The sequence below is a fragment of the Ascaphus truei genome, chromosome 5 (genome assembly GCF_040206685.1).
Source record: "Ascaphus truei isolate aAscTru1 chromosome 5, aAscTru1.hap1, whole genome shotgun sequence".
Lineage (NCBI taxonomy): Eukaryota > Metazoa > Chordata > Amphibia > Anura > Ascaphidae > Ascaphus > Ascaphus truei.
The window spans coordinates 35,131,306-35,153,848 of NC_134487.1; the positions used below are offsets into that span (position 1 = coordinate 35,131,306).

Below are 22,543 nucleotides of genomic sequence, written 5' to 3' on the forward strand. Positions count from 1 at the left end.
TCTGGCCTGTTTGCGGCCCTCGAGGACTGGAGTTGTGCAGGCCTGACCTACGTTAACCAAGTCATTGGTTATCCAAAAATCTGCGGTGACTTTGTATCGCAAAATAACTTTCACCTAAGTCTAGGATGATAGCCAAGAAATCTGTGTTGCCACCTTTTTATGATAGGAGAGATAGAATCAGCAGTGAGATTAAACAAATGCCAGCATTAGACACATTTTTATTGGGAGAAGGAGTGGCTCAGTGAGTCTGAATCAGGTCCTATTCTCTGTGTCAGCTCCTTGTGACCTTGGGCAGGTCACTTTGTCTCCCTGTGCCTCAGTTGTGTGCCACAGATTGTAAGCTCATCAGGGCAGGGACTGTGTCTGTAAGATTCCTATGTGCTGCGTACTACACACTATACTGTAATTGTGAAGCACGTTGAGTCCCATTGGGAGAAAAGCGCAATACTGTATGAAATAAAGTTATTATTATTAAAAACTTTTTTTTAATGAAGCAGTTTTCATTTATGGCACTTGAAAGATCCATAATGTTACCCATTCCCATAAAAGGGATCTTTAACTATTAGCGAAAAGACACTTTAACCACCCGATTTGAGTTGATCTATTCAGGTTAAATGTAGGAAGCTGTTTTACTTTATTCTTCTCGCAGACTTCTCTGTGAAATTGAAAAATGTAAATCTAGATTTCTGAGTAATAAAAAAATAAAACCAGTAGAGAAATTAGTATTTTATAATTTTATGTATTGGATTGTTCTCTTTCGAACATCTAATATTGCTTTTTGACCAAGGATTGCATGGTTTATGGCCCCAACAATCTGATACATGGTACTGTATGGCTGTTACTAAATGCATTGTTTAGATATACAGTACAAAGTAATAAAGATATGAAGTCTTGTAATGCCATGTGTGCATGGATCCAGGTACACTATTTTAATAAGATGCTTTGCTAATAAAGCTTGAAGATTTTCTGATGATTTGTCTGGGACCCCATCTGTGATGACCTAAGTATTCTCTTCCTACGACGTCATTACGTTTTTCGTTGGCAGTTCACTACCATGGGAATGTTAAGGGCCATATTCACAAAGAAGTCTTCTGCCATGAGACACCTTCTGATGCTGGAGGATACCTTGCAGCCTATTGACTTGAATGGTCTGTAGGGTCTCTTCCAGTGTCCGAAGGTGTCGTATGGCAGAAGACTGCTTTGTAAAGGTGGCCCCTAAATCTTATTTAAAAAAATCTATATTTTTAAAGTGTACTACTTGTCTGATTTAACAGTAAATCACCTACTGTACAATTAACCTATTGAGCTGTCATTAGTCCACTTTAGTCATAGGTGGGACTGGTTCTTTAAACATATCTTCTGAACCAAATTTTGAAAGTGGTAAAGAATGTATTACATAGTGAAATGCTTTCATATTATAATGATTCCCGTGCACTTCAGAACTTCTTCTTTGAGAGGGGTAATAATGTTTTGGTTGTACTTTGATTTACTGTATCTCCTCTCCTTAACTCTTTACTTAAAGTCCTTTTTGACTACCGATCCAGATGCACATTATTTCAGAATCATTTCTGGTAATTTTTTCCTGCATGACGCAGTACCTTTGGCCTGTTTGGGAACTGCCACTTCCATACAGACTGATGAGGAATGTTAGTGCAAATCCACGGTTATAGCTGATCTGCCGACACCTGGGAGCCCTCTTTACATTGAGGTCCTCTGTGGCATGCCATATTCCTTTCCCCTAAATATTCATGGCTCCATTCCTTCTTTTGGGGATCCTAACTTAACAGGGTACTGTCCCTATCTACAACATAATACACAAGGGGGACTGGTCGGTACTATTACATTATAAACATTACTTATCTAATGTTCCTGAGGCACCTCTCCTCTTGGCCTCCAGGAACCTAACCTTCTCAAACCTTCCTCTTCTCTATATTAATACCCTCCATTATGTCATGATCCCATGGCTGTCCTTTATCACTTAGAAATATACAGTGTGACAGCAGATAAAAATCACCTGGCCCACCTAATCTCCCTATTTTCCTATCTGCTGTAGAAACCTCAGACCGTATATGATCCTTGACTTTCTTTTATATGCAGGGTAGACTTATATTTGAAATAAGGAACACTGACCCACCTAAAAAGCACTACATATGACCATATCAAATAGGTGAGAAAGATAAAATAAATAACTAAAGGAACCAATAGATGAAACAAAGATTAAAAGGGTAAGGAATGAAAGCAGCAGGTGATTCCACAGAAACAAGTGTACAGACAATAACAAGGTGTTACAGACAGGCCAGATGGAAACAAAAAGCTTTTATATCAGGAGAAGATGAGTGTTGGACTATGTACTGCATGACATAATGAAAAATGTATCAGAAATGTAATAGCACAGAATAGAATAAGGCATAATGGAAAATATCAACATGTAACATTTGAAAAAAAACATCTTCAAATTATATATTGGAATATAATAAGATATCTGATTTACTAAATGTTGCTAAGCCAAAAGGCATCTTACTGCATTCAATGAATGCACTGTACTGGGCTTTAAAGGTTTAGCACTGGTTATTAAATATGGCTCTATGCGTCTACACGTCCTTGGCTGCAATTTAAATTGTTGTTCTATACTCTGAATATCTCATATTGTGTATGTTTTTTATTTAGCATTGAAGGAAATAACTATGTTCCTCATTTTTATTTTTAAATTGCATTGTAATAAGTGTAACCTAGACAGCAGTAGCTTGGTTCCTGAAATACATTCTTAAATCAACTACCAACATGTTTTGAAGCAGGTAATAATAGAAGATTTCATGCATTTGACTTTACTTGTCAAAATATTGAAATGTATTGACTTTTACAGATCTTCCAATATTTGACACCTGAAAATAGGTACACTTTAATTTATCAGTCCTGGGTGGATATGATTCCAAGTACTGTAGGTACTGTATGAGTCCATAATATACGTAGTTTACTATATACAAATAACATTTTATTAGTAAAACAATTGCACTTATAGTATTTGTATATGCAGATATGCACAGACTCAAAAGGATGGATAGCTCCTTCTGTTAAAAGTATTGATCTGAAGGTTCTGAGCTTCAACCAATGGGTGCCAGAAACCGCTGAGCTCTAACTCACTGGTAGAAATATGTATAATAAGTGCAGTTGGTGTTCATAGATACAGGACTAGATAAATATGTACAGTACTGTAAATGATAAATAGTTACAGATAGAGCCTATATCAGGCTCTTCCAGCTTTAAGGGTCAGTCACAACATTTACTTACAGATCGAGACGCGCATATTTAAATTAAGAATGATATGTGCCGACCCACAATTTATTTGTTTATAAAATGTTTTTCCAGGAAGTAATACATTGAGAGTCCCCTCTCGTTTTTAAGTATGTCCTGGGCACAAAGTTATAATAACAATTCATGGTTACATGACTAAGATTCATCATTCATTCTCCAGGGAGAAGGAGTGGCTCAGTGAGTAAAGACACTGATTGACACTGAGATTGTTGCAGGGGAGCCTGGTTCAATTCCCGGTGTCGGCTCCTTGTGACCTTGGGCAAGTCACCCTGTGCCTCAGGCACCAAAAACATAGATTGTAAGCACTATGGGGCAGGGACCTGTGCCTGCAAAATGTCTCTGTAAAGCGCTGCATACAATTAGCAGCGCTATACAAGAACATGCTATTATTATTATTATTATTATTATTATTATTATTATTATCAGCATTATCAGCACAGGGCAGTGTATTAATCAGTGTGTGGATTTTTAACAATTCAGCCACAGACTGTGGAATCCGTGGATCGGATTCTTAGATAGCCATCCGGATTTTATGCAGTCGCGGATTTGAATTGATGCGCATAGATGGTTTAGTGCCCAATCTGCAGACGGATTTTAGTGGGGGATGGACGGAATTGTTCTAAAAAATCTGGGACATTCCAGTAAATGGATTTTGACTGGTTCGCCACACCTGAAAGCTGCAAGTACTCTTTAAGAACGGTTGTCCTGTCCTGAGTCTCTGTGGGACCTGATTTCCAACAGCATGCAGACCTTGGCGTGGGAAAAAGAAAAGGGGGTGCTAATTGTGTAATATTACTATGTGGTTATAACTGATAGTTTGGTCAAATAGCCAAACTCTCTTGCAGCCATTGAGAAAGGGGTCTTCCAAATCCCAAGGGAAAGTGAAAAGAGAAACTCAGGTGCATATTCCTCATTGAAATCACAATGGTAGGGCTCGAGAATATAGAGAAGTGTAGAGGACAGCAGAATAAGTCAATACAAATGTATTACATATGGCTTTAGTGTACTGAAGGTTCAGTAAAGCCTCAAATGATAAAATACATCAATGCATACAATAAAAATTATAATAAAAATGAAGGATCCCAGTGGGTGACTGATAAGTAATTATGACCTGGATAATATAGGGAGTATTCTCTCTAGATATTTAAGTAGACTCCAAAGGGACCAATACACATTGAATTGTTCCACAAGTAGGTAAGCTAGAAATACCACATTAGTTAACTCCTTTTGGGGAGTTTTTCAGATGATTACCATTGTGATTTCAATGAGGAATACTAATTGAGTCTCTTTGATAAAGCGCCCTGTGCGTGAAACATGTTAGTGTCTGTCAGGACTTTGTCTGTATGTTCTTTTAACATAATAAATCTTTGAACGATCCTTCCTCGCCGTACGTTACATTGGTGTGGCTGTTCTCCGGTTCCTGTGTAGATCGTGGATTGTACAGTTTATAGCACAACGGAATAAAGAATTACAGTTACAGGGTATGCAAGGGGCTACCGGGCATATTAAAACGAGGTAGCTCTGGGGTCTGGAGCCCCAGGAAAAGGACAGGTAGGGGCCAAGGCTTAACCTTTATTATGCTGGTCTCTGGGCCCCTTTCTGTCACAGTCCCTTCATAGCCTGTTTGGTGGCAACGCTACCTCCTAGTGAGTTTGGGCTGGGTTTGGGCTGGGTTTGGGCTGGGTTTGGTTAACTTTGCTGCATGATTTCTGAGAGCCCTGAGACCCTGGGTTAGCCGAGGTCCCATTGTTCCCCAGAAACCATCAAGGTATAAGTGCAATATGTGGCTCACCACGAGAGCCTGTAATGACTTGGATTGGGTGGGAGGTACCCCAGGTATAAGAGCAGAGCTATTGGGGTGGGCTCCTCCTAGTGGTCCTGGGTAGTGACGCTACCATCATAACACAGTAGGTTAGGAATAGTCAGTGTACGTTTTTGGGCACCTTTTTTTAATTCCGGTTGGTGGCGGTAGAATTGGGGTGCTGTGTGAGAATTTTTGGGTTGGGCTAACTAGTTTTAGTACCCGACGGGTAAGCGAGAGGCAGGTAGATGGCCAGGGTCGCTGTTGTTCCCTTTCACAAATACGTCCACGTGGGCAGGGTCGGCTACGAAAATGTCAGGGGCTTGGTGCAGGGCCTCTTACCTTCTCCTGCGTGATCTCTTGCTGTTGTCATGGCAACGCAACACCATGAGGAGGGATACTGACAGCAAGAGATCATGCAGGAGAAGGTAAGAGAGTTGCAGAGGCCCCGAGCTCTCCCCCCGACGATCCGTTTTAAGTGTTTTGAGCAAGAGCACGCGGCCTCTGTAACCGTGGGGCCTCTGTAACCGTGGGGCTCGGTGCTGTGGCATCGACTACACCGCCGTCAAGCCAGCCCTACACGTGGGTGAGCATGTATGTGACAGGTAACATCACCCATTAACCACTTAAGGGATAGAAAAGGGGTAGAATTTAAACAAGGCCCTGCTTACCAAACGCATCTGTGTTTTTTCTGTTGTTACACAAGTAGATTATCTTGTATATTATTGTCTGTGTGAGAGAGTCATTTTATAATATATTGCCGAATATGGTGGTGCCTTATAAATAAATTGTAGTATGTGATTTATTGTTTCTATTTAATATACAATAGTTTTCTATGAATCTTTTCACAGTGTTTTGCCAGGAGGTGCACAATTCTAGATAATCTGTTTACAATATGCTTGCTGATCTGTTATCATCAATTCTTATTCCGATGTTAAGAGCTCTGTTCTTGTACTACTCGGAAGAACAACCTTGTTAATAAAATTCCTGGGCGATGAACTTTTTTTACAAAACTGCAGAGCGCACCTTTAATTAATTCCTTTGGTCGTGTTAATAAAACAGGGCGTGATCCGAGAAAAGACCCCAGTCCTTGTTTACAGTTTTCATATAATCCATATTTTATTCCATATTTTTTTTTTTTTATATACAAATTAAACATATTTAGTATCTACATCTCAGTATCTAGAGATGTACATTGCTGTATAAATTCACTACGGTGCTTATTCTAGTTGCTCTGGATTTGTTATTGCCAAATTGCGGAGAACTGAAATGTGTGGAAAAATGATATTCTCTATTGCAAATCACATTTTCTAAACCGCTTCGATAAAAAGTTACAAACCGCCCGATTTGTTCTTGCTTTAGAAGTGAAATAACCTGACGGTGGTGCAAACTCCCTCCAGAGCTTTTTTGCGAGTTGTTTATGGAGCAGCACCACTTAGCAAAAATAGCCCTAAATCTCTTCTGCTTTTTCTTTTACAAACATCCACGTTTTATGCTATTCAACCCCCTTCCCCCCCCCCCCCCCCCCCCCCCAACGGCGAACTCTTATTCCCCTTCCGGGGCGCAAACAGCACACTGCAGGTCTCTCGCAGTACTGAAGTCACAATGGGGGTAAAGCAGCAATGATGTGCCCTGAGCCTGCCCCCGGCATTGGAAGCATCAGGGCATTCCACTGGCAATTACTAACATATAATGAATTCAAAGGAGCACTCACATTAATTCTCTTGTTAGCTGCCACGAGTGATCAGACCTCAAAAGAAAGCGATGTTCAGACAAGACCAGCAATAGCCGGCACACCAGAGGACTCGGTATAAACATGAATGTTTATTGTGGGGTCAACATTTCAGTCCCTGTTTGGACATTTGTCCGAAACGTTGACCCCACAATAAACGTTCATGTTTACACTAAGTCATCTGGAGTTCCAGCTATTGCTTTTCTCTACTTATTAAGATATAAGACATAGCCAGGAACAGCACAGGCTCAGCTTTATCCAAAAGGTATTACATTTTGTGTCACAGTTCAGTGTTTCTCAGAATACGGCAAGATTTTTCCCCTCTAAACAAAAAGGCTGTAATAGTAATAATTTCATGGCTGAGGAGGCAGTCACTGTTTTGCCTGTATGTTTAGTGAGTAAATAATGTGGATATTAGTATGTACAATGGTCATTTTCTGTTTAGTCAACAATTATTCCAGACTAAATGTAACTGAAAATGCAGTTTCTCATCTGACAGTTCATTAGTTGCACACAACATACCCTTTTTTTCAGCAGGAGGCAAATGAGTTTTTAGTACTGGTGCCCATTGAAAAGTTAATTGGAGCTGTGTCACAAACCGATCTTTTATTCTTGCCCAATCGTTACTAATGAAATGTGCCCTGCTGCTGATCACAGACAATGCAAACAGACAATGCAAACAGACAATGTTTGTTTTTTGTTTTGTTTTTTAAACAAGAAATGTAGTTACTTTTTAAGGGCTGTTATATAGTGGCCGCGTGCGCTACGCCTTGCGCGCGTGCGGCACTTATAATTGGCTGAGGTCAGTCCGCCCTTCTATACAAGGGCCGCGCGCGCACACAGCAGTGAGCGTGCATCCGTCCGACAGCGGGGAAGACGGGGAATACGTGGAATACAATGATTTTGAGCTGCTACCGGCGCTGAAATGTATGTATGTGTGTGTGTGTATATATGTATGCATGTGTAGGTATATATGTGTGTGTGTGTGTATGTATATATATATATATATATATATATATATATATATATATATATATATATATATGTATGCATGTGTATGTATGTATGTGTGTGTGTATATATATATATGTATGCACGTGTATGTATGTATATGTGTGTGTGTGTGTATATCTATATGTATGCACGTGTATGTATATGTGTGTGTATGCGTGTATGTGTGTATGTGTTTGTGTGTCTGCACAAATTTAATAAATATTTTATTTTTACCAATTAATTTTTAATAAATAATAAATTACACATACATACAGTACATACACACACATACATACACACATAAACACACAAACACACAGTACCTTCACAGCTCACAGCATACACACAAAAAGCATGCGGCACTTGCACGCGCCTTCGAACAGGCAAGCGTGCGCGCGCGCGGCCGCACACACTATATAACAGCCCTAAGACTTTGTGGCAACTGCTTCACAATAGAGTTTTAGAAAATGTAAATGCCTGGCCTTCTTTTTTTAATGCCAAAACATAATGACTGAAATGTCATTCTCTTGTGCAAAGTTCTTGGATTAATGACCATGGGACATGATGCACCCAGTCCTTTTTTCCCCCCCATGTGACACGTCTACTGACATTACTGATTAATTCATTGGATAATTGAAAATGGCCAGTGAATTAATCACGGCTGGGTCATGTTCTTTAGAACAGGAGGTCTTCCTTGACTGGTGTTGTCACAAAGAAGGTGCCTTACAGTTAAAAAGTCAATAGATTGCTTACTGCTGTTTTCTACAAGAGGCAGAGAATGAGTTGGCATTTTTAACATGTTATTGGTAACTCTAGACGTTCATTATACATGTTTATTTGCCTGAGTCCTGTATCCAAGTGCCTATTTAATGACCCTTTAGCATTCTCTTCTTTAATGGCATAACACTCCACATGGCTGCTGTGGCAGCCCAGGATGAAAAAGGATTGTCATGTGATGTCTATCGAACATTGTCTACGACACCTTCTTTCTGGTAATACAGTCACCCAATAACATTCTATAATACACTTTATAACATACAGTATTTACATTGCACACAGCGTATCTGTTCTGAACGTACAGCATTGGAATGCTATAGCTAATTTATACTTACAGCAATTCACATGTAACGCAGTTCTCAGCTGAAAGCAAAATATTATAATAAATGCATTTCAACATATTCCAAAGATCACAAAGTAACTGTGCAAATGGAAAAATACACAACTTGAGCGCTATACCCAAAGTGATAATAGTGCATATAATGTGTAAATTATGTAGCGGTCATGTAAAATGCCTACAGTCATCTCTCCTGTTGGCAGTAAGGCCTGGTAAGTGTGGGCATGCCAGCAGTAATCATGGAGGTTTTCCCTCACACCCTGGTGGGGTGCCCTGTGTATGGCTGGGACTGGTCACATGCTCTGACTCCATGGTTAGTGATGTCAGAGGTGTGTCAGCCTCAGAAGCTTACATAAGGCACAGCACTGTGTTTAAAAGTTAGTTCTGCTGAGAGGAGGAAGGAGTTCCAGCTCTTGTCAGAGCTGAGGAAGGAGTTCCAGCTCTTGTCAGAGCTGAGGAAGGAGTTCCAGTTCTATCAGAGTGTCAGTTATGTTATAGTAACTCCATGGGAGGCTGTGTCCAGGGACCTGGCACAGGATAGTGATTCCTGAGGGAATAAGTGAATCCCTGATCTAGGTGATATACCTATCTAAAGGGAGCACGGGCGAGATGATCGGCTGAATATACCCATTGTGGAGGGCAGCTATGCCCACCGTGACAATAAAGATGGAGCTGATCAGAGAAACCCCTGTGTGTGAGAGTCCAATGATTACACAGGAGGTTGCACCACCGAGGAGTTCCTCGTCAGGATCATCCCCATGCGGACGCAGGGACCCTGGTGAGGTGGAGGCGCTGCACTGGAACTAGGTGAGACTCAACACACTACCTCAGCTGCCTGTCTGACGGGTCCTCCCCACACACCATCATGCGGGAGACTCAGGAGTCCTGTAGCCAACAGGTGCACCATCAGGCATATCTACACTGTAATGGGGTCCGGTTAGACCACAGGGGCCAATGTGAGATTGGGTGGGTCAGGCCGGGCCACAAAACCCGTTACATTTGGAGGCGAGCTGCTGAGATCAGATCTGTCATCAGGACAGGCTCTAGCTAGGCACACTGGGAAACAGGGAGAGTGTCTGCTGCCACTTTGTGCTGCGTAGGGACGGACCTAGGGGTGGTCAGGGGGCTGACGGGATATTGTCAGTTCGCAGGGACAACCTAGGGGCCTGAAAGGAGTGAGGGGTTTGGAGCGGGGCTATAGCTGACCGAGTCACCTTGAGGCAGTGCTAGTTGGTAGGATGCCAGAAGGGATAGCCTGTTAACTTGGTCAGGAGTCCTGGAGAGGGTCTGCGCTAGGCTGACCAAGACAGGTAGACGCCCCAAGTACTGCATGGCAAAAGCCAGAGTACCTAGCCCATTCCAGACACTCACCGTAGGGAGCACAGACTGGGAGGAAGGAGCCACAGCAGACACTGAGAGAGTGAGCCTAGCCTGAGGTAGTGCAACACTGGGTCACACCTAGATAAGGTACACATGTGGTGGTGCATCTGAGCTAATCTTTATTGTACCGGTGTGGTGGCTGCCCCGCAGAGTGGAGCCCCATGTACAGTAACAGCAGCGAGAAAATGGCGACTGCAAGAATGGAGGATCCGCGCGGTGCGGATAGTCCAAAATGGCGGACGGAGGCTAATGGAGAGAGCGCACATGGTGTGTGTGCATGTAAAGAGGACATGGGACAATTGATGAAGCGGTACTTCAGTCTTTATCAGGAAGACGGAGAGGATCTACCTGGGTTCCTCCTGCGGATTGGAGCCGTCTTACAGGAGATGCGAAAGGGGGATCATATTAAGGCCACTGAGGTGGAGGTGTACTTTTGTGATCAAATCCTGAGAGGAGCGATACCTGACCATCCTGTCGTGGCTAAGATGCGGTGCTCCTGGATGCGGGGTGTCCCCCTGTCCTTCGGGAGGCTATTGGGTGAGATAGAGGAATATGAGGTTGCAGCTGCTGCGAATATGGATTGCAGAGCGATCCAAAATGGCGGTTCCCGCTACCCGGGGAGACCGCGTGGGCCAGTTGCAGAAAATGCTGCAATTGCAAAACTTGCAGAAAGTTGTCCGGGATTGGCGCCAAAAGAAGAATTCCACCCTGTTGGGGATAAGGGCGCGAAAGTTGAGGCCGCGCCCCCCAGGACTGTGAAAAGTTCAGCCCCTGTGCCGGGGCATCCAATTAACTTGGGGGACCCTCCCCAAATATTCACCAGGGGGAGGGGTCTCTATCTCTGCCAGCCAAGACCCGAGTTGTCTGAGGGAGGAGCTGGATGTGAGCTTCCTGTCCCACAGTTGCGAGCTGGTGAACAGGAGAGACCATTGTGCAAAGTGTCTCCCGTAACCAGCACAACAAAGAGTGAGATGGACATTGGGGTATATCCCTATTTATTGCCAGGAGGCTCCCTGGTAGTCAAGGCGGGAGCGGACACAGCCATGCTGACGGCTGAAGCCCCGCATGCGGCCTGCACCGAACCAGTTGATCCCGGAGAATGGGGATCGCTCCTAACGAGCAGAACGGAGCCTGAAGAGAAAGGGGTCTACAACCGCGGTGAGAACCCGGAACCTCACCGTCGGTCCCCTGCGGCAGTGCCACTCCCCGAGTCGGAGTTCGGCTCCTCGAAAGAGGAACAAGCGATCCTAACGACGGTGGTGATGCGCCTACCGGCGGACCACTTCAGCGGTGCTGGAAAAGAACCGGCACTTACCTGTGTCGCGGCGGAGCGGAGTCTCGTGTCGCCGGTGCAGAACCAACCCGAGAGGCGGAGTCCCACGGCCGTGGTGACTTACAGCGCGGAAGGAGGAGAAGATCCCATCCCGAGCCGGCGGAGCGGTGAGATACATCCTTACCCTCCCCAGGCGCCGGTGGTGGCAACGGCGGAGGAAGGCCTAGCCCAGGCCCGAGCGGAGCGGAGAGCAGACCCATCACTTCCGGCGGCGGATGTCGTTGTGGAGGAAGAGATCCCGCTTGGGGATCCATTGCAAGATGGCGGAGTATCCGGTTCCGGTGATGACGTCACTTCCGGCGGAGGTAGCGGAACGACCAGAGAGAGAACCACAACGCCTCGGCGATCGGGCAGTGCTTCCCGATCACCTGTGTCAACACAGAGCTGGCAGGCTGCGAGGAGAGCTGAGACGGGTGAGGCCCAACCAGCGGCACGTCCGCACAATGATACGGGACTATCCGAAGGCAGAGAGCGGGTCGGAACCCCGCGGGTGCCCATTCCCTGTCCCTATGCCCAACCCCACGCCCTAGCTAATGCCCCTGTCCCAGTCACCTGTTCCCGGGGATCATCATCCAGTTTGGGGGTGTCGGAAGGATCTTTGGGGGTTGGTGAGAACCGGACTGGGGAAAGACTGAGCAGTTTTGATTCCGGGGAGGGCTCAAGGGAAGGAGGACAATTGGGACAGGTATCTAAGTCCCGGTGGGTGCCGGAAGAGGAGGATATACCTTCTGGTGAGGCCCCGAAACACGAGAGGTGGTCCAGGCCCCGTTCTGCAGGGACTTCCGGGGTATGCTCCTGGGGGAATACAGAGGAGGGGGACTCACTAGAGTGGGGGTCTGAGGAGCGTAAGGAGACCCGATGGTGGGCGGTGGGAGAATTTACACCGGCCCAGAAGAAGAGGAAGATGCAGGAACGATGGTTTCAGATATGTCAGCATAATATAGAGCCTATAGGGCCTGGGATATTATCTGACCCCGTGGACACAGACGAGCCCCTGTCATGGGTGTTGCCAGGGAGGGCAGGGAACGCAGAGCTGACTAGGAGCAGCCGGGCCGAGAGGGCTATTATAGCTAAGTACAAAGCGCCCCACAGGTTGGAGTACCTGTATGTCCCTGAACCCCTCATGGAAGGAGAAATTGAGTTTAAAATGGGTTCCACTGGTGAGGATAGGGGATATGGCACTGATGAGGAGGAAGGATCAGGGGAAGAAGATTGGGATCCTGGCGGGTTAGATGAGAAGTGTCACCCAGAGGGTTACAGCATTGCTGCTTTAAGCCCAGTGGACCATGCTGTGCGCAAGCCACCGTAAGAGGGTATGGTAGTACCACTAATGGATACTCCATAAGGGAGTAACCCTGGTTGTTATACATCTATGTTAGGATGTATCTGTTATGTTTATGATGAAGATATGTACTGTAATGTTGTGACTAATTATGTTTTCCGTTACAGTGCTTCCTGGAAAGAGGTATACAAATTTAGGTCCCAGCGAGGACGATGGGATTCACCAGGGGGAGAATGTAGCGGTCATGTAAAATGCCTACAGTCATCTCTCCTGTTGGCAGTAAGGCCTGGTAAGTGTGGGCATGCCAGCAGTAATCATGGAGGTTTTCCCTCACACCCTGGTGGGGTGCCCTGTGTATGGCTGGGACTGGTCACATGCTCTGACTCCATGGTTAGTGATGTCAGAGGTGTGTCAGCCTCAGAAGCTTACATAAGGCACAGCACTGTGTTTAAAAGTTAGTTCTGCTGAGAGGAGGAAGGAGTTCCAGCTCTTGTCAGAGCTGAGGAAGGAGTTCCAGCTCTTGTCAGAGCTGAGGAAGGAGTTCCAGTTCTATCAGAGTGTCAGTTATGTTATAGTAACTCCATGGGAGGCTGTGTCCAGGGACCTGGCACAGGATAGTGATTCCTGAGGGAATAAGTGAATCCCTGATCTAGGTGATATACCTATCTAAAGGGAGCACGGGCGAGATGATCGGCTGAATATACCCATTGTGGAGGGCAGCTATGCCCACCGTGACAATAAAGATGGAGCTGATCAGAGAAACCCCTGTGTGTGAGAGTCCAATGATTACACAGGAGGTTGCACCACCGAGGAGTTCCTCGTCAGGATCATCCCCATGCGGACGCAGGGACCCTGGTGAGGTGGAGGCGCTGCACTGGAACTAGGTGAGACTCAACACACTACCTCAGCTGCCTGTCTGACGGGTCCTCCCCACACACCATCATGCGGGAGACTCAGGAGTCCTGTAGCCAACAGGTGCACCATCAGGCATATCTACACTGTAATGGGGTCCGGTTAGACCACAGGGGCCAATGTGAGATTGGGTGGGTCAGGCCGGGCCACAAAACCCGTTACAATTATATGTCACAAATAAAGGATTCAAAACATATACATCAATCAATATAATTAATTTGTATAAGTGCAATAATTGTTGAGTGGCCACCTAATTCTGAAGACCCCTATAAATTTTCTATAGCGCCCTCCTTGGCGCTGTTCTTCACTCCGTGCTCAGTGTACAGTAGTATTTAAGAGAAGATACAGTGTATCATATTATACAGTTGAAGTGTCAATAACATCTCTGTGAACAGGTAGTTGGAACCGGATGTGGATACCCAACATCATAATCTGAAGTGAATTATCGTTATCAGGCACAGACCCATTAACCATTGGTACCGATAATAGGATACACCCTTAGTGTCTGGGGTTTCAGTGAGATCTTGACCCCTTCATATTGGCACACAGTGCACATTAACACACAAATAAGGTGCTCATAAATGGATTTGACTCACAAAAGGGTATAATCTTGATGTCAAATAACTCTGGAAGTCAGTGGAATTCAACAGCAGTGTATCATAGAAAAAGAAGAAACAACATGGCACAGATCCACTGAGAAACTAAAATGTAATTAAACATATATAAAACGGGCACCTGGAGTGTCGCTCACATACTACTTCATCCTTTTGCGCTTTCCAACACATTTAGCCTGGTGGAGGGCCCCTGGGATCACCTTCCTCTCACTCCGCTTTAATCACCGTTCTCACCGTCTGTAACGGAATTTAGGCTGATGCCTGGGTGTCCACGCTGGTATCCCCTCCTGGATCTCCCTGCTTCTGCCTACTGCGATGAGGTCGCACGCTCTGTTGCGTGATGACGCAAGCTTCTCGCCGGCTGGCTGTCCAGAAGACGCCAGAGACCAGGTAAGGCCGTGCGTATAGTGCCCGCGATGGGCAACGGCGACGTGACGCTGCCCAAAAACAAATACATTGCCGACGCCGCGTGCGCTTATAGTAATCGAGACGGCGGCAATGCGACAGAGCGACGGAGCGTTGCGGACTTTGGAAGCCGGGAATATTTGATTTTTCAAGGGCTGTCGCCTCATGTGACAGCCCCTAAACAAAACAAATCAAATGCCCGGAAGCCCGCGATGCTGCCGCAAAGCGAAATATAACTTTCGGTAGCGGCGACGGGTGACGTCACCCATCCCGTCATCGGTCGCGGGCACTATACGCACGGCTTAAGGGGGTGGGGGGGGAGCGGCCAGGGGGGGAGAGAAGGTGGGGGGGGCAGCAGGCAGGGGGCGTACAGACTGAAATGTTTGTGCAATCTTGAGCTACAGTATGTTCATTACTGAGCTGGTCTTACAATCCCCAAACAACATACACTATCGTCATGATTCACGGTCCTGTCCTGATAATCCCAATCGCTATTTCTCATAGAAATGCAGGGTTATTGCAAACCTGCATGCACAGGGTCCAATGACTGGATCACAATATTTAAATGGACGTGGGGTTTTAATGCTTTGATCAAGTTTTGATTTATCAACTATATTACATTGTATAAAAGTCACTGATGGTAAATCACAGGTTAAATGCTATTAATGCTATTAAAAAAAAAAAAAAAAAAAAGTATATGGGTCCAAGAAACCAATTCAGTATGGGCACTATGGGCACAAACACAAAAATAAACAAACAAACATTGTATTATTTACACATCATCTTGAGGATAAACATGTTTATTTGATGAAGCCTTCAGTGATGAATAGGATTGCAACACGCAAGAGGCCCCTGCAGCGGTTTACAGCGTAATATAAAGTGATATATATCATTAAATTGGATTGTTGCTACTGGAGGATTCTTATTGTCTTTCTCTATGCACACAGGGAATTTCAGATAACATTGATAGGCAATTATTATACAGCCAATGTAATGATCTCTCAGATAATGGCTCATCATATAAGTCAGGGGTGCTCAAATACAATCCTCAATCCCAGCTTCAGCACAGGTGGCTCAATCATTCACTGCTTCAGCACAAGTGGCTCAATCAAAGGCTCAGTCTTGCCCCCCAAAATACTGTAAAATTTGATCCCCTTCTTTTCTATTGCTTTATAAATATCATAACAAAATATATACGGGCATGTTTCATACAACCTAATAAATCAACATGGGGCCAACATCTAACAGTGTATTTTCTAAGAGAATATACAACCTGTTGTGAGCTGTGGGACTCATTCATTTTCGTTCACAGCTAAAAAAAAAGCCGGAACCCTACACCAGTTAATAAATGACCACCTGCAAACTAAGCTACTTCTGGGGCTGGGTTGGAACATAAAGGTGATCAATGTGACTATACCCAGAAAGGACCACCACTAAAATCATCAGGAAGCACCAATGCAGATACAAAATAGGAAGCATTCTAGATAGCTTTAATATAGTAATGATTGTGCTTTAACATTTTCACCTACAGTTGTTCTGTCACTTCACCTTCTGCTATAAAAACACCCTCTTGGTGAGACCTAGAGTAATGTGTTCAATTCTGGCGACCAGATCTCTGGAAGGATGTCAATAAATTGGAGGTTGTGCATAGGGTTACTAAGGCTGCGCTTATAGTGCCGGCGACATCGACGCCGGCGTCAAAACAAATGCATCGCCACCGTCGCGTGCGCTTATAGTAAGCGCAGAGCGATGGTGCGACAGAGCGACGTCTTGGTCGGGATCGCTGGAAGTCATCTCAATTAGATTTTTACAGCGACCGCAGCCTGACGTCACCGTGGCGTCGCCGGCACTATAAGCGAAGGCTAAGATGCTGGCATGGTCTACAGCAGGGGTGCTCAACTCCAGTCCTCTTGCCCCCAACTGGTCAGGTTTTCAGGATATTACAGCTTCAACACAGGTGGCTCAATCAGTCCCTGGCTTAATCCCAGTCCCCTCAATCAGCACAGGTAGCCCAATCGGTGGTTCAGTCTTCGACTCAACCTCCAATTGAGCCACCTGATATCCCGACGTGGGTGAACTCTGTTTCCGTCTCCGTTCGTTGCACGTATTTACTGTGTTTGCCATTATAACCAGGTCTAGGAACCGGCTGGATGAAAGCCGCGATATGCGTCTTTACCTAAAACTGTCCCTCGTTTCCAGATTCTAATTGAAAAAAAAAACAACAGCGTTCTCATTGATTTTTGGTGCATTTATTTATTTTTGTGAACAATTTGAGGGTTTTTTTGTGCACTTTTCGTAGCATTAAATTACATTTTTATCTAACTACGGTATTTTAACTTTGTACCTCTGTCGAGTATGTCCTTATTGCTTCTGCTGGCATATGAAATCAAAATATTGAAATGGTACCAGTACGTCATATATAAAATTATTGTTATGGGGTGATTAGGGACCTCGTTGATCCCCTTGGGGTAATTTAAGGTGCAAAAGGTTAAGAACCCCTGGCTTAGAGGATAAAAGCCATATGTGGGATATGATAGAAACGTTCAAATATATAAAGGAATTGAACAACGTACAGGAGGGAAGCATTTTCCAAAGAAAGAGGAGCTGGAACAGGAGGTCATTCTCTGGAACTGGGGGGGTGGGAGGCTCAGGGGAAATGTGAGGACGTACGTATTTACAGGAAGGGTGGAAGATTCGTGGTATAGCTTCCAAATAGCAGTGTTGGGGCTAATACAGCAAGGGAAGTGAAACCTGCTTGTGATAGACATCAGACTATCATACATGTGAAAGAAAGCCTAGGATCAAATAGGGTCTACTGCGCTCACAAAAAGGTCTTATAAACTCTATTGGGGGAACGACTGTCTTAATAGACTGGTCATTCACCGGTGAGTAACAAGCACTGCAATTTATAAGGTGGGATGGGTGAGCTTGGAAACAGGGAGGGGCTGGGGGGGGGGGGTCACAAACATCCAATGTGTTTACAAATAGAAATTTACAAACACACACAGCCCCTGCAAGCTCAGAACCCAAACCCACCCCATCATATACAGTATATGTGTCAGAAAGGGGTGCTGCTGAGATTGTGACCTCAAGTAATACTGCAAAAGACAAAAAGCCTCAGTGCTCCATCCAATATGACAAATTATATAGTTAAATATGTATCTGCTTTTCTTCATGAATGAGGGTAATTTAAACCACGCCACTCCAGAATTTAATTAAATGACCCTGTAACAGGGTCTGATCCCTGTTTAAATAAGGCTGCAATATAAGCCTGTAGTAGTCTGAGGAATCCAGCAGGGAGCTGGCTAATTGCAGCTAGACAATTAACCAGTCTCCATCTGGTTATTCAGACAAGTTTAAAAACCTCCTGCTGGGAACAGACCCAGAGACTTTGGAGCACACAGGCATGTGTGCGGATATCAAGGCACCAGGGAACCAGACCTCTCTTCCATGGTGCAGCGAACCGAGGAACCTGCCAGAGGCTGGCCCTTCAACAGACACCAATCCAGACCCAGAGACTGACATGAAGGGCCACCTGCTTTGAGATACCTCTTTAGACTTTGGGGTGATAGGTTGGTAAGGGGCTTAAACCACCAACCCGGCAGATAGGGACTGGGGAAATGAGTTAGCCCTTACAGAGGGGTAGGCTGTGTGTGTGTGTGTGTGTGTGTGTGTGTGTGTGTGTGTGTGTGTGTGTGTGTGTGTGTGTGTGTGTGTGTGTGTGTGTGTGTGTGTGTGTGTGTGTGTGTATATATATATATATATATGAGAAAGAGAAGAGAGCGCACGCCCCATAGTGTATAACTGTATATTTAATAAAGGAGGAGGAGGGGGGGGGGAAGGAATATCACTCACAAGGGTAAGGAAGTTAAAAGCATGTTGTGAATAAATCACCACCATCCGGTATCTTTACTTGTCTTTGCTTGTCTCTGATGTCAGTCTCTGGACAGTGAACGATCCGTGATCATCAGGATAGTTTCCAAGCGTGGATAAAGTGTACCGGAATCGGGTTGGAGTCCTCAGAAAATCTCCTAGCTGTATGGCCTCAAGCTGTTAAACGCACGAACCGGCCTGTTCATGCACAACGTGATGACGTAATGTCCGTGACGTAATGCGTAATGACGAACTAATTCAGCCTGTTAATTAATACCATTGACGAACTAATTCATAAAGGACTGGTTTTTCACTTCTTTATTCAATATTTTTAATTAATTTTTATTTTTATTTTTTGCACATATATGTACTGTGTTGATTTTAAGTTATTTTATTGATTATATGTTTATTGTTTTATACACAGGCACTGATATTAATCACATTGTTATTTGTATTAACACTATACATAATTAATTTACCACTTATATACCCATTGAGGCGCAGCTTTTTCTTCTGTTTGTTAGTTCATATATATATCTATCTATCTATATATATATATATACATATATATATACATATATACATATTTTGCCTTAAATTGTTTAAATAACAGGCTGAATAAAGCCACGGTTTAATTTCCCCCACATCGGTTTGTATGTAACTATATAATGTGTCATATTAGATGTAGCACTGAGACTTTTTGTCACGTGGTAAAAAGATACCGCTAGAAGGCATGAAACCGCTAACGCGTTTCGCGCCTCTTTTCGCTCAAAGAGTAAGAACTAAACTTATTGCAGGCTAATAAGTACCAATCCTCACTGGTAGCTACGTCATCATCTCTGGCGTACAACGTCCCACTATGAACTGAATAGGGAACCAAGGAGGAGAAGAAGCCAGAGCCCAGGAGATATCAACGCCTATGGTGGGGGACTGTCACAGATGTAGAATTACTAACAATAGGCCTCAATACATAGAAACGTACATTTAAGAGAACAAGAACTCTAAATCAGGAAATATAAAAACCTCCCTTCTAGGCTACATAGGCAAACAGTGGTAATGTATAGATCAGTAAGATAAATATAACTTGTTAGGACAAAATGTCATATGAATACATTCTGATATGTAAAGAGTACATTTATCCCGGAATATACTCTTATAAAAATGAATTATTTAGTATCATGTTATGAATGAGACTCATATACTGGAATAAAAAACTCTGAATGTAAAGAATAAATCAAATGAAACCACAAACAAAGAGTATTAGAAGATACAAATGCACACATATGTAGTCAAATAAACACAAGGATCATTTCTTAATTGGGGAACAATGGACTCATTGAACCTGTAGCTGAGAGTTGAGTAGTAAATAACTCCCTATCCCTCCAAAAAATATATTGTAAATAGTTATGTCAATTATAGGAGATGTATTGAATAATAATAACCCATCTACAAAAAACAAATTGGCTGGAAAATGAACGCCCTCAATCCGATAGTCAGACATAGATGAATAAATCATCATAACAATTTTGTATAAAGTGTTGGAGCTCACAATGTAATATTTAATTTATGCAATGTGAAAAGACAAAAAATAATTTCTGCTGGAAGCCAGTTGATACTATATAATATGCTTAAGAAGAGACACCCACACATAACATGCTTTGTCCAGAACAATACCTACGTTGAACACGACAAGGTTATTCTTTAAAAAAAACAATGTTTTGTTTGCTTTTACAGTATACTGTAGCATGCAAAGGTTAAATACATGTACAAACAAGTGAACGTGCAAAGCAGCAACCAGCTACATTCATTATTAAGCAGTGAGATAATATAATACTACATAACTTAAGATGGTGTTATGTTCATTGTGTAATTGCACTGCTGCTTTCGATACTGTTAAGCACTCTTCTACACTTTCATAGTTCCTCGTAAACCTGGCCTAATATCCCCTTTTTCCAACGCACTAAACGGTACTACCATCTTCCCCGTCCCCAAAGCACATTGCCCAGGTGTGACTTTACTCCTCCCTTTCCTTCTCCATTCACATTTACGCCATGGCTAAAACTTGCCGCTTCTTCCTCCATAACATTACCAAGATCCGCCCTTTCCTCTGTCAATCTACCGGTAAAACTCTAATGCATGCCCTTATCCGCTCCCGTCAGGCTTATTGTAACATACTGTCAACAGGTCTCCCTGCCTCACAACTTTCTCCTATGCAATCTATCCAAAATTCTGCTGGTGGAATAAATTAACTTTATCTCAAAACAGTCTCTGCTCATCTCATCCTTAAATCCCTCTCTTGGCTTCCCATCAAGTTTTGGATCACCTACAAAGGTCTCTTCCTTACCTTCAAGCTTCTCGACTCATCTGCTGCTCTTTTTTTATAAAAATGTTTTAACATTGAGAGTTACTCTCGTTTTCAAGAATGTCCTGGGAACAGAGTTATAGCAATACATGGTTAAGAAAAAAAGCACAGGAGCACACCAAGGTAAGGATATAGTATATTGTATAATAAACAACAGAAATGTAGAAACTTACATATAAATAAAAGTTATTTCATGTCCAGGTCGAACGAAATCCCCATCAAATCGGCTCCACTATTGGTCAGGCAAGGGGGCAATTTTGTGCGCTGGGACTAACTCCGTGGCACTCACTGCAAAATCGCCTCCGCGTGTATGTGGATGTTGGCATGGTGTGCAGTACGTGTGCGCATGTGTGGAAAAAGGCCCACTATGGCCGTCCGCAGATGCCGGTTGGGTTAGGGAATCACGACCGTAATAGATACACTGAGGTGTATGCCAGCCCCCAAGGGATAGGAAAGCTGGTTACACAGTTCGCTTCGCGACGCGTTTCGTATAATAAATATACTTCATCTGGCAATGAACATTAAATGAACAGAAGTTATAGAAGAAGAAAGTTGGAAAATTGGGTACAGAGGATAAAAGGGTTTATGAGTTTCAGATTGAAATACACCAATTTTAACACCAAAAAACATCAGCGAATGGCAGCAAACGGCTCACACCCTTTGACTGCCCTTCAGCTGTTTCAAAGGCTGTCCGCCTTTGGGGCGACGCAGATGTAGGCTGAGGGGTTCAGATTAAATCAGCTGTGATATCAGAGTCCTTTTTCCTCCAGAGGCATTAGCATTTCAGAGGGTGGGGCTGACTAAACACAGCAGTAAGCAAACGCAGAGATTAACCCTTAGCACACTGTTATGTGCTGGTTATGTCTGTTCGTTTTCTGAGCTTTGCCCATAACACTCTTTTCCACCACTTTTACCTTCACTGCTCTCTTTCACCTTATACCTCTCCTTCCCTCACTGTCCCTTACCTATGGAACTCCCTCACACTCAGTACAGTGGCGGCAGAGTTTATTCTAACTCGGCCGTAGCCGCGGTGTGGGGAAACCGACGGCAAGCCGGCGGCTCGTTTGGGGCTTTCCCTGACGCGAGCGGCGCGTCACCCTGGCGCCGGTCACACGGTCCAGGGTTCCCCGGCATCCCTGAAGGCTGCAGAGGCAGCAGGGGTAAGGGGACGCTGCGCAAAGCTGCGCGCAGCCAGGGGGAGCAGCCAGGGGTTCGGGGAAGGGGAGTATTTTTCTTAAACGCGCGGGAAGGGGAAGATGCGGCTCGCTCGCGGCTCCGTTTTGGCGCCAGCCGGAAAAAGCCCCGTTCATAACGGGCACATAACGAGTAAATGTTAGAATAAACTGTGTCGGTACAGTATATTCAAAACACCTTCTCTCCTTTCATGTCAAACATTAGAAACCCCCTCTTAACTGAAGTATTAGCCTAGA

At 44.2% G+C, this 22,543-nt stretch overlaps 2 protein-coding genes across 15 annotated transcripts in view; both read left to right on the forward strand.

The window, feature by feature from the left end:
* MAGI2 (membrane associated guanylate kinase, WW and PDZ domain containing 2) overlaps nucleotides 1–22,543 on the forward strand; it is a 1,068,715-nt gene that overhangs the window by 151,858 nt on the left and 894,314 nt on the right. The gene's annotated exons all lie outside the window — the stretch shown is intronic.
* On the forward strand, nucleotides 9,386–13,084 carry LOC142494909 (uncharacterized). Its single transcript, XM_075599589.1, has 2 exons — nucleotides 9,386–9,759; nucleotides 10,483–13,084. Exon 2 carries the CDS (start codon nucleotides 10,494–10,496, stop codon nucleotides 12,972–12,974), a length of 2,481 nt encoding a protein of 826 aa, XP_075455704.1. The 5' UTR covers nucleotides 9,386–9,759; nucleotides 10,483–10,493; the 3' UTR covers nucleotides 12,975–13,084.

Bases quoted from the DNA above. Each gene is read 5' to 3' on its own strand.
- LOC142494909 (XM_075599589.1), top strand. From the start codon at position 10,494: ATGTACAGTAACAGCAGCGAGAAAATGGCGACTGCAAGAATGGAGGAT.